The sequence below is a fragment of the Oreochromis niloticus genome, linkage group LG2 (genome assembly GCF_001858045.2).
Source record: "Oreochromis niloticus isolate F11D_XX linkage group LG2, O_niloticus_UMD_NMBU, whole genome shotgun sequence".
NCBI lineage: Eukaryota > Metazoa > Chordata > Actinopteri > Cichliformes > Cichlidae > Oreochromis > Oreochromis niloticus.
In genome coordinates, this window is record NC_031966.2 from 6,425,945 (window position 1) to 6,442,114 (window position 16,170).

The window sequence follows — 16,170 nt, forward strand, 5'->3', positions numbered from 1 at the left end:
GAAACCAATTGCGTATTCTTGGACCTCAGTGAAAGCTCACATTCTCCCAAATGATATGTGATAGGTTTATGCTATAAACCTATTCGCTGGAACGTTCAGGACAATTTGCTACACAGCAAAAACAAGACACAAGTAGGCAGAGTTCTTTGTGTAATTCATGCATGAGGGAGACCTGCCTGGAGCCAAGTGTCATTCCACCCACTTGACCTCCGTCAGACTCTCAGCCAGGTTCCCCATAGCACTCCTTTTATTGTGGTTACATGAATATGCATAGGGTCATTAACATATAACATCTTACATAGGTACACATGTGAACAAAGAGTACCTTGTCTGTGTGTGTGTGTGTGTGTGTGTGTGTGTGTGTGTGTGTGTGTGTGTGTGTGTGTGTATATGTGTGTATATGTGTGGGGTCAAGATGTGACCCCGTGAAGACTCCCCAAAGCTGGTGCCAGGAGTCTAGCGGTACATCTGAACAAAGGGCTCTTATGCTTAAACATATATACGTGTGTTTGCTATACCATATATCAGCAAGAGAAGATACCCCTCTCCTAGGAGGCGTGTGATCTATGCCAGAACACTCTGAAGAGGAGTGAACACACTCCCCTCTTCATGCTACACAGAGTTGTTACAGACCTCCTAGGATGAGACATTCTTTCAATATGCCATCAACTATATACTTCTAAACACAAATGATTACATGTTTCTCAATACAAATGACAATAATAAAATATAAACCCAACAATATGGGATGCTCTGCCTGCTTGCGATCTCTCTACTCAAGCAAAGCATCCCGTAGACCATCCAGGAATGTTGCTAGAAGTTTGGTGTTCTATGGCCCAACAGTAACATGACTGTGGAGAATCCCATAGCTGCAGCTATGGGGATAGTTACATTTCCACCACGCTGGCTAGGCAGTTCAATAATGGCATGTTGACCCTTGGCATTGCGACCTTTTCTTCTCCTTTTTGCTAGATTCAAAATGTATGTTGTCTTCTATAGTTCAGTGCTGTATTTCATGCAGTCAAATTGCATTATTCTGAAGGACCATATCCACAATAGGTGTCTCCTGGTGTTGTGAGCACGTGCGTGTTCTTCCACCCTCATGTGGCCGTCTTTCAATTCTAAACAAAATACCATTTAGTTATAAGTATACTTGTATACATAGCACATGTATACATTATTCTATTTCATTTACAGAACTAAAATTACTTTGTTGTGTACAGAGAATCTTTGAGCTTGACTCAATGGTTAGGCCTCATGAATACATCTTTGTGGATGAAGCTGTCTTCAGTCTAGCAAAAAGCAGAAGAAGAGGTCGCAACATGTTTTCAATTTTGAGTGGTAGTGTGTTAATGATGAAAACAGTTTGCTAGTTGTGTTTAACTTCTGTGGCCTGTGTGCACCATTCTGGGTATAAGTGCACCACACTGCTAAATGTGTTTTGTGTTTGAGAATGTGTTTAGAGTTTTGGTAAATGGGAGATTCAGAGTTGCAAATGGTGTCCTAACCAGATAAATAGTGTTTAAGATTTTGGCAACTGTGGGATTGATTTAATGAAAGCGTTTTCATAGTTGACAGTTTAGTTTTTACAATGGGATTTAGTGTTTTAGCAATTCAGAAAAAGTGTAAATGGCTAAATTACCTCCTCAATATGTCTTGAAGTTCTCCAGAGGAGTGGTAATGAACTAAGCATTGATTCAGGTGTGTAGACCCAGGGTAATCTCTAAGACCTGCAGGACACCGGCCCTTGAGGCCTGGAGTTCCCCACCCCTGGTTTAAGGGAAGAAACGATTGCCCGGACTGCTGTTGTGTCAGTCAGACAGGTGGGTGGTTCGATCCCTGGCTGCTCCAGTATGTATGCCAAATACCCCTGGAGACTAACCCAAGTTGCTCTGTAAGGCATCCTGCTGGGTAGAACGACACATCTTAGAAAAGGAACCAGTCCATTTATCAAAGTTTCTACTGCCATCTAGTGGTAAAAACTAATTTCTGTGTAAAGCTGGGCTTCTTTAAATGAAAGCAGAACAGTAAGTAAAAAGCTGGAATAAGAAGAATTATACAGCACTTGTTAGCTTTTTATTGTTGGTTCCTTTTAATTCGTTACATAATTACAGCTAAAGGTAAATGAGATTTTATTAAAAAGCCATAAAAACCTTTTTTAAAAAATGTTAAATGAACACAGTGAAAAATAATGATGTTGTGACTGTACACAGTCTTTGAAAAAGAAATCTTGCTCCAAGAAAAAGCTTTTTGGATGGCTGTTTTGGTACCGATTGGCAGAGCATCATATGTTGTTGATATTATTTTGCACATATATCCAAATGTTCTGATGATGAAAACAAATCTAGTATCGTTATATTTGCATGTATCCTACATTATATGTGCTCACACCTGAGATTAAAGTTTAAAGCTATGAGTTAAATGAATCATGAAATCTAAACAGAGATGTTACATGTTGTACTCGGTCGTTTCCCTGCTTCAGAGGAAACCAAGTTGGTTGGTGCGCGCTTTGCACCGAACAACGACAGTATTGTCTGGTTGTCGCAGATAACCTGGATGGGCGGTGCGTCGTTTCAAAAAGCTTTTGAATTGTTCGGGCCACCATAGACGACCAGACGACGACAGCTGTGGTCACAAAAAGTCTTCTGGTCCTATGGAAGTGTACGGGACAACAACTCTCTGACCTCTGCTGGGTTTATGGTCTTACAGCCACTCATTTGGGGTCATACTCAATAAAATATTGGTATATTATGCCATGAGTTGTATGAGCCAATGAGTGTGCAGCTTTACAGCCTCTCCTGCCCTTCTTGTTCACATGTGCCGCACTCCACAGTAATCAATAATCAAATAATCAGAGTTTTACGCACATAAATCTCCAGGTGAACGGCTCAAACGAGCGTCCAGATCTAAACGAGGCCCTGAGCTGGCGGATAAACACCGCAAGGCAGCAACCTGATCCTGCAAACGTCTGAAACATCTCAGTAAACCACAGTGAGACTCCACGTAGCAACACCCTCCTCTGTCACACCAACCTTCTGCATGTCCTCCTTCACCACATCGATGAACCTCGTGCTTTGCTGTCTTTGTGTCAGTGCCACCGTCTCCAAACCATCCATCACAGCATCACCTCCATCTTTAAACATTCTCTTTCATTATTGCTGTTTACTTCTGTCACAAATCACCCCTGACATTCTCCTCCACCCACTCCACCCTGCCTGCACTCTATTCTTCACCTCTTTGGATGGTTGACCGCAAGTATTTAAGCTCATCCATCTTTACTACCTTTGCTCCTTCCATGTTCACCTTTCCACCTGCACACCTCATCACTGTCTCTGTCCTCACTTGTGTCCTGAACCACCCTCACACAACGCCACACTTCCTCTGTTACGACCTCTGCTTTCTATAGCCCAACAAAGACACAGTGAAGCTCCTTCTGACCTTCTCTATACTTGCGCATCAACGCTCTCGAAGCAAACATCACAACTGTGGTTACATCGCTGCACCCTTGTAGGGGCGGCTTTAGTATTTTTTCATATGGGTGACCATATGGGGGGGATGGGTGGGCACTAAAAATTTTGGGGTAGCACACAAAAAACAGAACACTGAAGGGGCGCAGTGGAGAGGAGGGGGTGATGATGGGAAATCGTGAGGGAAATACAAAGGGACACAATACAAATGGCAAAAACTGGAAATGCAGGAATTAAAAAACAAGTTCATGTTCAGCTCATTGTGTGGCGTCTTCCTCTCTCTTGTGCTCATGTTTATTAAAATTATTACCAACACAGAACAGAAAATGATAAAGAAACTCTGCACTTGTTTCGGTGAGATTAGGGTTATGGCTGCAGAAAAGCCCCACATTGGATCTTGAGTTTGGATTAGTTTGTTTAACAGTCCTAAAGCAGGCTGCATCCAGCTTCTTCTGATCTGAAAAGAGTGAAGCCTATGTCTCAGTCCCACGGCCTCCTTTTATCACATTAGGCCGCTTAAAATGAATTAAAATCCGCATGGTTGGATGAGTCATTCGCTCCCAGGTTCGACAACAAAAGCCTTTGTCGCCCTCAGGCGGGGGTAAGCAACGGTGCACTGCGAGCTAACAATAAAACGGCAGTCGCCTGTTCGCGAAACCATCGTACCGTCAACTGACACTGTGACGTTATTGGCACGCTCCGTGAACCCAGGCAGGGGGGGAGACGCTTCCGGATTGGCTGTACGTAAGGGGCCGTTGCAGTCACGTTCAACTATTGGTGAATAAGTCGCAGTGCGTGAATTTGATTGGGTAGCAGTCGCGTAGGCGGGCAGAATATCATGTTCGGTTGTGGAGCCAAGGCCGGTACTAAGCATTTCGGCACGTTGTGAAGCCGTTAGCGATCAGGCAGCCGCTGCTGTGACTCTTAGACACTTCCTGTTTGTAAAGCGCAGTTTTCCCCAAAATAATTCATCCGGTGGTAAGTTACGTTTCTTTGTAATCTAATCCAACATTTCTGTGTGTGATTAGTTTATATCACCTGGGTTTTTTTATTAACTGGATCGCTCTTCCAGGCCCCGTCTACATCCTGGTGTAGACTGGGAGTTGCTGTTAGCGATCCTATTGACATTGTAACAAGAGTATAATTATACATAATGGTGTATTACTTGCAAATTACAGTATCTGAGTATTTCCAACTGCCATCGGATGGTGTAATAACTGTTATTGCGTGGAAAAAGTCGAAATACAGCTACCGGCTTGATTGTTTGGTCTCCAGGATATAGCCACCCCCCACATGTAGCTCTCTTTTAGCCGTGGCTCGGTCGTGACTGCCTCCTTTTCCGCTCCATTTTGTCGTTTAATCCCCACATTTTAAATTAAATTATTTAAACATGAATTTCGTGTTTGGTTCACCCTTCGGTCCCGGTTCGGAGCTGCTAGCGGGGCTCTCTCCGGCAGCAGCGGAGGGGTGGCCGGCCGGGACACGTGCTGCGGCCGCCGCTCGCCCTGCCTCGCTTTGGGAGCCGTGTGTTCGCTCAGTTTCCGCAGCTTGGCTCCGGAGAGGGCCAGCTAACGTGCCATGTGAACCCGTTTATCTATGGGACAGTCCACCGAGGCTCGCGTGTAGGTAGGCTGGTGAGCGGCTCCGAGCAGCGGGCACACCGCGGCCTTTGTGTGCGTGTAGCGCGGTCCTTCACGCGGAGCTCGGATCGATAAGCTAGAGCCAGCTGGAAGCATTGGGGCACGTTTTTTGGCTAGCTGGGCTACTCCACCTTAAAGCCTGGTGGACCAGGGGGGGCTGGGCGGTGTGTCACAGCAACAGATGGCTCGTGCTGTGTGTACAGGTGTGCACATTTAACTGCACAGCACTTTGCGGTGGAAGGTAGAGAGAAGGCCAGTGATCCCGTGTACTCCCGGTCTTAGCAGGGGGCTAAATTCTCCCCAACAGGAAGACACCTTCAACAGGAGCAGGCTGAGGGCAGGCGGCCATCTTCCTTGGCTAGCCGAGGGGGTAAGGAGGGGGAAGACAAACTGTAAGAGTGCAGGGCTTAATTAACTGAAAATGGATTTAAAGTTTATCAAATGTCCAAAAACATGAAAATGGGCAAAGAAGAGACTTGTGTTACATACCTTTGACTCCTTACCTTAACTGTATGCGAATCAGCCATACCTACATCAGCTTGCAGGCCTCAGATGACTATTGTAGGCCAATGAAGACCCAGGTAAAGAGCACTTCAGGTTTCGCATGTCCAGTAGCAGCAGACATGAAACATCCAGGGATGCCTGCAGACGGTATTGTATAAAGACAGGCAAGCATGCTCGAGCAGGATATCCACAGTATGGTTAGGCTCACCTAAGCTAGATTTAATTTTAAGCATCAGGATTTAGAGGTTTAGAAATGAGTCCATCAGAGGGATAGCTCAAAGTCAAAGGAGAGTGGATACACTGGACAAAGGATGAAGATGGAGCTGCTAGGTGGGAGGACAAGAGGAAGATCTCAGATGAGGTTCCTAGGTGTAGTGCACGGGTAGGCAACTCCAGGCCTCAAGGGCCAGTGTCCTGCAGGTTTTAGATATCACCCTGGGTCAACACACCTGAATCGAATGATTGGTTCATTACCAGGCCTCTGGAGAACTTAAAGACATGTTGAGGAGGGTAATTTAGACATTTGAATCAGCTGTGTTCGATCAACACACATCTAAAACCTGCAGGACACTGGCCCTTGAGGCCTGGAGTTGCCTACCCCTGGTGTAGTGAAACAGATGATGATGTTGGCGTGTGGAAGTAGGAGACCATTGCGCCTTCAGTGGTTTGGGGAAAACAAGCGAGAGATGCATTAAAGCAAATTTCTATCAATTTATTTAAACAAGAGATTAAAAGTATATGAGTCACTAGCGCTTCATTGCATCTGTCGCTCTTTGCGATGACCAGCAGCAGTCATCGTCATGCCTGGATTACATTTTCCCTGATATCGGTCTTCGGTCACATTTATGTCTAGATGAAACCTTTCCCCATGCTTATTGGTGACAGAAACATGAGTCTTGAATCATCTGATGAGCTATGTTTCACACTCATCAGCGTGATTCTCTGCTTTCACTCTGCGTCCACTAGTACTTTGTGTGCTGCGGATTCAGTGTCGGTTCGGAGTTCAGGGGCAACAAATATGCCTGCTTTTATTCTGCCTTCACTTTTCTGGATACCAAACTTGTTAAACACTGAAATATGTCACCGTCTTTTTTTTTTTTTTTTTTTTGAGTCAGCTAAAAACCTGGACTTGCTTGAAGAAAACGTTTTTGTTTTTTTTTTTAAATTTGGAATCTGGAAGCGAAATTCACGAAAGCACAGGTGAACGAATCCCAGCAGCAAAATACTCGTTGGCCGGTGTAATCTGCACAACCTTCCAAATGTAATACTTGTAGTACTTTGATTTTTGTTTGATTTTACCCAAGTTGGACAGTCTGCACACTGTGTACAGTTCAAAGCCATTTCAGAGCAACATGAATCGTGATTTAGGATGTTTGTGCAGGCCACCTGTGTCACCACCACCTGTCAGAGGCCACACCCCTAATAATGCAAACCTTAGTCCAGTTTAAACAGCTTTTATGAAGGTAGAACTCATCTATAGAGACCACAGACTGGTTGTTTTCAGGCTGTAAACATGTTCATTTTAATAGAGTTGCTGCTGGAGCCCCTGCTGGATGCTAGAGGAACTGCAAGTTGTAGTTCTTGGTTCGGTAAGGCTAACTGGGCTTAGATAGAACAGCAGCTGCTCGATACACAGGATATCATGACAGATGTTCATCACCGTTCTTTCAGTTGATGTTGAGATCAGGTTTATTTAATGTAATTACTCAGACTTTGTTTATTTATTAAACCTAAAAAAACATTAAATAAATATTGGACAACAGAACACAGATTAAAGCCAAAACTGTTACTGAAATAAACATTAGATATACATGCTAACACATTGTCCGTGTTGAGCTTTTTTGTCCTTTTGTTAGTGTTACACTGAGAGAGGTTAGTGGGTAGAGTCGGCAAGTAGCTCATGTAGCAGCCGTGGTTTCTGTCTAAAAATATCCAGATGAGGAGGCCAAGCGGTCTGCTGGCTTCACAGGTGGACACCCTGGAAATGTTTTTACCAGAGACCCTCAAATAAAAGCCACCAGCTCTTTCTGCCACAGTAAAGTGACCCAGCTGGTTGTTTCCTGTGGGATTGATTGTTGAGGAATTCACAGCAGGAATTACTTTTTCCAGTCTTCCTTAAAGACTCCATTCATGTTGCTACAGAGAGTAAATGTACCAGTAGAGACATGAAGCAGGCGATCCATCGAGTCTGACGAGCTCTGCAGCTTTGTGTGGAAAAATCCTGAGTAGGTCTCATTTTAAAAACTGCAAATGTTCAGGAAACAGGGAAAGTATGCAGGTCTGTCTGAGCATGTCAGGCGTGTCTGTGGAGCGCAGCGAACTTCCTGCTTCTGACGTCTGTTTGCATCATAGTTGTCATATTACAGGTAAGGTAGAACACATCTGAACAAGCCATAGTCTGCAGCCATTCCAAAACATAGTCAGCGTTCGTGCAGTTTCCCGTGGGCGATGTGATATCTGCCACAGAAGAAACTGTTTTTTAAAAAGACCTTCAGCCTAAAGTCAGGTGTGTCAGAAAGTAGGTAGGGCTGTGCGATATGACCAAAATCTCATATCCCGATATAAGACACTTAACGTCCCGAATAAAATTTTACATTTTCTGCTAATTCTGTGAATCTCGGGCAACTCGACTTGCGTGAAGTGTTTTCAGCTGGGCGTCGTGTACCTGGAGTCGAGTGTTTTGAACGATGCATGAAACTAAACATTTTTAGACATAAGTTGTAACGGCCACCGTTTTCTTTGTGAGTATTTATTATTTATGTATTTATATTTATTATTTATATTTATTTAGTATTTGTTGTGCTGCTGGTAAAAGCTTGTTCTAACATTTGTGTTTAAGGTTTATTTTGAGCACCTGACTGCTCTCTGTTCTCCAGGTTCTAACGACTACGCGTAAAAAGATTCGTTTGTCCGTCCGTAGTGTGGTTATTTTAAATATAGGAGAAAGAGAGAACTTTACTAAATTAATACAACCACTACAGTGACCATCAAAACGCTGAAAAAATATTACCGTAAACAGTTTTATTTTGCGACACCACGAAACAAATGATAGCGTAATATGAAACGATAGATGTTATCATATCGTCATCCGATATATATCATTATATCGAACAGCCCTATCAGAAAGGTGTTTCCACTGCACTTCTCAGCATCAGTCACCCCTCAGACAAACTTGCCTGATCACTTTCATCAGTAATCTTGCCCTCAGCTGAAACTCCCACACAGCAGACGTCAGTTTGCAGCTGAAGACGACTGACATCACCGACAGCACAGACCACAGCTTGTCAGTTTAGATTTGATGAATAAAAAAAGCCTCAATCGCATTTTAATCTCAGAAAGTTCCCAATGTGAAGGAAAGGCAGCAGAGGACCTGGCAGGGGGGTGTTTCAGGTTTGTCCTCGCCCTGTGAAAATCGTCTCCGCGGCCATTTTCACGTCGGTGCACACAGACGAGGCAGAATGGGTCGGCTCTGCTGATTACAGGCGTCACAAATGCGTAGAGGCCGAGGCTGAACGCGATGAGTCGGTCTGCATGAGCAGCTCATCAGCACCTGAAACTAAGTTCCTCTACCCCACAGGGTCTGCTGCTCTGAATGATCAACGTTTAAGAGACTGCTGAGCTCAGAGTGACTTCATTAAGCAGATTTCTCAGTCTGTGCAGTCCTCATGTCTCTGTGTTTGTGGCACTAAAACATCCATGATGAATTTGTTCACAGCTGTCGGGATAAGCGGAGCTTTCTTTGTTTGTAGTGATATCTTCTGTCCTGTTGCTGATCTCAACCTGCTCTTTCTCTCTGCAGAGATTTCAAGTTGACCAAAGAAATGGTGATGGAGAAGCCAAGTGCCCAGCTGGTCGGGCGAGAGTTTGTCCGACAGTATTACACACTCCTGAACCAGGCCCCCGACTACCTGCACAGGTACAGCCGGCAGCTGTTTGTCTGTCAGCATACGAGGGAGTGACTAAAGCGTCACGCGCTCGCCCGCTGTCTTTGTAAATGTCTTCCTGCACACACTAAACCCGTCTCTGCTGTTTGCACTCAGGTTTTATGGAAAGAACTCATCCTACGTGCATGGTGGCCTGGACAGCAATGGCAAACCAGCGGAGGCCGTTTACGGACAATCTGTAAGTAAAGTTCAGCTGGCACACTGTAGCTTTCAGGTCAATTCCACAGAGCTGGAAGGAACATGTAACTGTACCACAAGTAAGATGTTATAGTTACAGCTTAAAAACGCACACACACGCAGGCTCATTTCAGACGAGGCTGGCCCATCCTGAATGATAAGCTGATCGAGGCGTCGTCCTCCGGTTGACGTCTGACCACAAGCGTGAAGTTGGTTTGAGTTCATAGCTTTCAGCTTTGGGCGCGGGAAGTCTGACTCTGCCTCTGTGTTCTCTTTTCCAGGAGATCCATAAGAGGGTGATGGCTCTGAGCTTCCGAGATTGTCACACCAAGATCAGACACGTGGACGCTCATGCCACCCTGAATGAGGGTGTGGTGGTGCAGGTGATGGGCGAGCTGTCCAATAACATGCAGCCCATGAGGAAATTCATGCAGACCTTCGTGCTGGCGCCCGAGGTCAGTACTTCCATCGGGCCTTCGGCCTGTTATCATGTGATCTGTGACTGAATCCGCAGTAGAAAGTGTTGATTGATGGGTTTTTCTTTCCTTCAGGGAACCGTTGCAAACAAATTCTACGTCCACAATGATGTGTTCCGTTACCAGGACGAAGTGTTCGGCGACTCCGACTCTGAGCCGCCTGAGGGTGAGGACACGTCCAGTTCTGTTTTTGTTGTGATTCATGGCTTTTTCAGAGATCAGAGGAAGAAATCCTGAATATGTCTGATCAGTTAAATGGGGATGAAAATATTCGGGTAGTGAGTCGAGTGTTTTCAGAGCAGAGGTGGAGGAAGTTCAGTGTTGCTGCTGTCAGTACTTACCGTTACATACGTGTTTTGGTTTTCAGAGTCCGAGGATGAGGTCGAGGAGCTGGAGGAGAGGGTTCCCTCCCCTGACGTGGCTCCAGAGGAGTCGGCTCCTTTCTACGACCCAGCAGCCTGGTACATGAGACTCACGTTCTTGGCGAGGTTTAAACTTGAATATTTAAATGCACAGAACCCAGAGTTGCACCCGGGTTGTGGAAGAAGATGATAACACAGTTTTATTTACTGGAGTTCTAAAGCAAACTGCCACAAGTAGCATTTCCAGTGAAGTGAACTTCTCTCTTCTTCGCTTCCAGTTCAGAGCCAGCCGTTCCTGGTGACGAGGAGGAAGCGGTGGCAGCAAGCCCAGAACCAGAGCAGGAAGCAGAGAAGGAGGCCGAGGCGGTGGAGCTGAAGCCCGAGACGCAGACGGACACGCAGACGGACGCGCACACAGGTGATGAGCAGACAGAGAAAAGCCCCGCCCCCGCCGCGCCACCCGCTACAGAAGCTGTCGCTGCACCCGCTGAGCCCGCCCCTGCTGCCCCGGAGGAAAACAGGGTAGGTGGTTGTGTGGCCAATCAGGGTGACGTTTATGAATCAGGTTAAGTGGCGAACACGAGGATCTGATTTCTTTCCTTCGTGTCTTCCAGCCGTTCTCCTGGGCATTGGTCACCAGTAAGAACCTCCCTCCCAGCGGGGCTGTCCCTGTCTCAGGAATCCCTCCCCATGTCGTCAAAGTCACCCCCACAGCACCGGTGAGTCCCTGTTCTCCCTCAGAACCCTCCTCAGGCTTTATGTCACAGGTGTGGGTTCAGAAGTGCCGTGATGCTCTGAATGAACATTCATGTCAAATATTAGCAAACATGCAATATGATAAAGTCTCACACAAAGACTTTGCTCTCTCAGCATTTTTCTGGAGATAGCTGTCCTTTTACTCTTTGGCAGCAGGTGTCACTATTTTAAAAGCAGATTTAATCTCACTTGATGATGTAATCGCTTCTCTTGGGTAACACTGAGAAGATGATGGCAGAGCTCTGAGAGTAGAGGGGACACAGCTTCTGCCAGCAGCACCTTTGTGATGATAATCAGAGCCTCGAGTCCAGAAACCAAACTTTTTGTTTTAAAATGCGTTTCGACTCTTACAGCCCAGAGCTGAAGTGAAGTCAGAGTCCCAGACACCAGCACAGAGACCACAGAGAGACCAGAGGTCGAGGGAACAGAGGCCGGGAGGTCCTCCGCCTGCTCACAGAGGCCCCAGACCAGGTACGCAGAGTCCTGTCAGCAGCAGCAGGCCTTTATTGTAGACCAGACGTAACATCACAAAGCACCTCAGAGGAGCTCAGCTGCAAAGGTGTCCCTGGCTGATTTGTGACAGCGGGGTCTCCTCGGGGTGTTTGGGTTTGTCATTTTTGCTGAACACTGAGAAGCTCTGTCTGAAAAGGACTCTTCTTGTTTGTCTCAGCTCGAGAAGGAGAGCAGGGTGAGTCGGAGGGGCGCCGGGTGGTCCGGTATCCCGATGCCCACCAACTCTTTGTGGGGAACGTGCCTCACGACGTGGACAAGAACGAACTGAAGGAGTTCTTTGAGCGTGAGTTGGATTCGGTGAAACTTTGTTTTTTCTTTTGTTTGTAGGTGTAAAATCTGACTGTTTTCACTGGATCTTTCAGAGTACGGGACGGTCCTGGAGCTCAGGATCAACAGCGGAGGGAAGCTTCCAAACTTCGGCTTTGTGGTTTTCGACGACTCTGAGCCCGTCCAGAAGATCCTCAGTAACAGGGTGAGCTTTTTGATGCTTTCAGCCGAGGAGCTTCACGCTGAGCTGTTTGTGTCTTGGCCCGTGACAACCGCTTTAACGCCTCTTTTCTCCTTCAGCCCATCAAGTTCCGAGGCGACGTGCGCCTGAACGTGGAGGAGAAGAAAACCCGGTCAGCCAGAGAGGGCGACAGGCGGGACGCCAGGCCTCGGGGCCCCGGTGGCCCCGGCGGGCCCAGAGAGCGGGTTGGGGCAGCGGGGGACCCCGGGGCCCCTCGGCCCGCGGAGGCACGTCACAGAAACCCAGCTTCGGCTCCGGACGGGGCGCCGGACCCAGCGAGGGACGCTACCCTGCCCCCCGCCAGTGAGGCTCCCGGCCTCTGAACCTGAGTTCATTACTGTCATTTACCTGAGCAGGTGTGTGCCTGCCTGCAGCAGGAGCTGATTGGACACGGCCAAATTCTCTGCTCCGGTCCTGGGAGGGAAAAGCAAGGAACTCTGTGCAGTCGTGGTTCCTCTTCGTTTCCCTCCCGGTGCAGGAGCATCAAAACAGGTTTCAGTAATCAACGCAGGTTTAGTCGAGAGCTCCGCCCGCTCCTTCCTGCTGATTTCAGCAGCATGTGTCTCTCCTGAAGATGGCTGCCTCTTCCTCCTCCCCAGATGCCCTCCACTCCAGCCTCCTCCTCCTCACCTGCTGATTTGAGGACGTCGCTCTCATTTCTCCCTTCGTCTCCTCCTCCTCTTCTTTGACTTCCACCAACACATGTATTATTTGGACTCTTGTCTGTTTTTTGTTGTTTTTCATGCTGAACTTGAATTTATTAAACAAATCAAAACATGCAAACACATAAAGGGTAAATACTACTTGAATTGGGGATAATGAACCCAGAGGTTAGGTGTTGTTTTTCGCGTTCTCTCCCTGTTTCTTAAAGGAACGTGTACTTTACTGCTTGGGCAATCCTGTGTATTGCTGCCACCGTTGTATCTAGCGATGGATCTGTCTTATTTTTTTTCTATCAGGTCAAGAGCTGAACTATAGTGGTTTTATTTGAGTAATAATAATGTTGGCTTGTAATATGTGGATTGACAGACGTGTCTGAATGGAGCATGTTTCCAAACCCGTTGTTAGGCTTCTACCGATGCACTTCATTTGTCATGTTTAAAGCGAGCTCACCGGCCAACGAGAGAACTAAATTAAAGTGAATTACTGTTTTGAACTTTGTTTTGGAGCTTGTTTTCAGTCTGTGGACGGATGCACGGGGAGTTAAACGTGTTTGTGGACGGCAGCACGTGTCCATGTCCAGGAACATGGACGGTTTAAGAAGGAGAAGCTTTAATACTGATCTTTTTCTTTCTATGCCTTTAATTGATTTAAAAAAAAAAGTAAGTCTTATCTTCACTTAATCCAAAAAACTATAAATTATTCTTTTAAACCATAACAAGGCCAAGGTCTATGGACACGTGTGTAGGGATGGGTACCGGTGTCCGGTGCCATCTGACATAAATGGTAGTAACCAGACCGAAAAGCAGCACACATTTCGGTGCTTTATTTCGGTGCTTTTTTTTTTCCTGAGCCAATTCTAGCCAATCATTTTACGTTTCCGAGGATAGTAGGCGGGGCCAGGTACGTACGTTCTTTTAGAGCAGTAGCTACAGATTAAAAATGCCCAAGGCGAAGCGATCAAAAGTCTGGCTGTACCTCACAGCAAAAGATGCAAACTGAGCAGCCTGCAACAAGTTTTTTTTAAAGCCGAGAAATGCGCCGTGTTTGATAGCTTGCTGCGAGACCTCACACCGTGCACATCTACTGCGGGTGTGGTGCCTTTTATCGGACCGGAGTTAGCAACATCCCCCAAAAACCCGAAGAGGAGAGTCCTGGCCCCTAGCCCTGTCAGTGTAGCAGAAATGATGACGGATGATGATGGCAGCAGCAGCCGTTCTCCTCTGCGTGAGTAGCTTCATGTTGTTCGTGTGTAATTAACGTTGAGTACGCTAACCACATTATTACATTAATGCATGTAAGGTGAACTAGCAAACACCGTCGTAGTTACATGCGGCTGTCTTCTTGTTTGATGGCAGATACTCCCTTCACCCTGGCCAAAAAGGCTAAAATGACCAAAGAAAAAGTGGAAAACAGTTAAACATGAGAGGTTTTTGGACAAAGTTTGTGTTTTTTCCATTGTTTAAGCACTGCTTCCAGCCAAGAGTGAGACCATATATGCCCTATAGCTGCAGAAAAGGCTAACATTGTTATCTTTTTACAAAAAAACAGCTAAACATGAGAGGTTTTTGGACCAATTTTGTGTTCTCCATTCTTTAAGCACCGGTTTGAGCACCGTTTAAGCACCGGCACCATTTCAAAAGTACCGGTTTGGCACCGGTATCGGATAAAACCTAAACGATACCCATCCCTACATGTGTGGCAGTGTTCATTTGACCAGCTGGCAGCAGTGGCGGCATTCAGCTCCCTCCAATGGTGCGTCTGGAGGAAGACAAACTTCACCCTCATCACCAAAATCCGCCTGTACCGCACACTGGTGGTAATTCTCTATGGATCCGAGACCTGGGTCATCCTCAAGCACGACCTCAACAAGCTCGAGCTCTTCCAAATGTGCCGTTTGAGTCAGATTCTCCGAGCGTCCCTCTGTGACCGGCTCAGCAACAGCGCGATACGTAGTCAGTGTCACCAGCAGCCCTCGATAGAAGAGCTGGTTTGGTTTGGCGCTCAAGAAGACTTAGATCGAGCAAATTGAAGACTATCTTAAACGACAACATCTAACCTTCAAGCAAGCAAAGGTCAAGGCCACAGACCACAAGGTCTGGAAGTGCAGTGTTGACCAAGATGGAAACCCTACAACGCCCACAGAGACATATCGGCTTCGTGGATGACCTCCCTTACCGACTGCCAGCTAGGGACAAAAGAAGGAGAAGAGCAGGTTAACACTGGTTTATGACCAGTTTCCTTTGGGGTCAACCTTCAGGATCAATAAAGTTTTATTGAATTGAATTGAATTGAATGAAAGCATGGTTTCATCAGTCAGGGCGGTAACAGAAATACGTGCAGTTAAAGCTTCATCTGTTACCTGATCAAAGAGGTCCTCTCTTTATTCCCTGATCAGTGTTTTTCTTCAGTTCACTGTGGAAGGCCGCGGTCATCTCCATACATTTCATCATAACTCCCTCCACAGGTGATCAGGTGATGTGCACAGCAGCATCCATTTCTGTACTGACCGGTTTGACCTGGGCTGCTTTAACGAGTCCGCTCTCCTCTCACCACCTCTGAACAACACAACGTCATCGTCCAAGTTGTTTTTAATAAAGATGTGAATAACAGGCATAAGACATGTTTTGTTTTGTTTTTCTATTCTCAAACTGCTCTCCCTAAGGAGCTCAGTCTGGAAGGAGTTCCTTTTTTCTCCTCCTCTTTCCTTATGTATTGTGTATTTCACTGTTTTTCGTACCTCTCTGACCTGTCTTCCCAATGTGATGTTTGTGTAATCTACATATGGTCAGAAGGGGTGCTCATGTTGGCACTGGCTGAAGCTAGCAGCCTTAACCCACCCAATTTCCTTCGGGATCAATAAAGTATAATAGAATAGCCTTTATTGTCATTGTACAGGGTACAACGAAATTGGAGTGCCACTCCCTTGGTGCAAAATGCAAAATAATCTATCAATGTTTTGAATAAATAAGCGGTGCTGGGGCTGTGCTGGTCTGCGGGGTAACCTTAGAAGAAGCTTCAGACCAGAAAATGTTTGAGATTTTAGGAGCGCTTGAATCCAAATGAGTGCACCATATAAAGGCCGGCTGACTCCCAGCAGTATTCCTGGAAATGCAGTGGGCTGGATTGGAGTCTTTGCCAGGCTGATTCTAGCCCCTGGACC

General features: G+C 46.3%; 1 protein-coding gene and 1 long non-coding RNA gene across 2 annotated transcripts; one reads left to right on the forward strand and one right to left on the reverse strand.

Annotated features, from left to right (window-relative positions):
• The first annotated feature begins 3,738 nt into the window (after positions 1–3,738).
• On the forward strand, positions 3,739–13,503 carry g3bp1 (GTPase activating protein (SH3 domain) binding protein 1). The gene is given in 13 exon segments (XM_005453218.4): positions 3,739–4,445; positions 9,411–9,527; positions 9,652–9,733; positions 10,014–10,187; positions 10,284–10,374; positions 10,576–10,669; positions 10,849–11,092; positions 11,185–11,289; positions 11,680–11,797; positions 11,997–12,122; positions 12,202–12,311; positions 12,407–12,514; positions 12,517–13,503. Coding segments are annotated over 12 exon segments (1,485 nt in total). The 5' UTR covers positions 3,739–4,445; positions 9,411–9,432; the 3' UTR covers positions 12,655–13,503.
• LOC102077793 (uncharacterized) lies at positions 3,813–6,056 on the reverse strand. The gene is made up of 2 exons (XR_001224644.3): positions 5,597–6,056; positions 3,813–5,497 (listed from the first exon to the last, which is right to left on the reverse strand). It is a non-coding gene; the product is annotated as an uncharacterized LOC102077793 (long non-coding RNA).
• Positions 13,504–16,170: the final 2,667 nt, after the last annotated feature.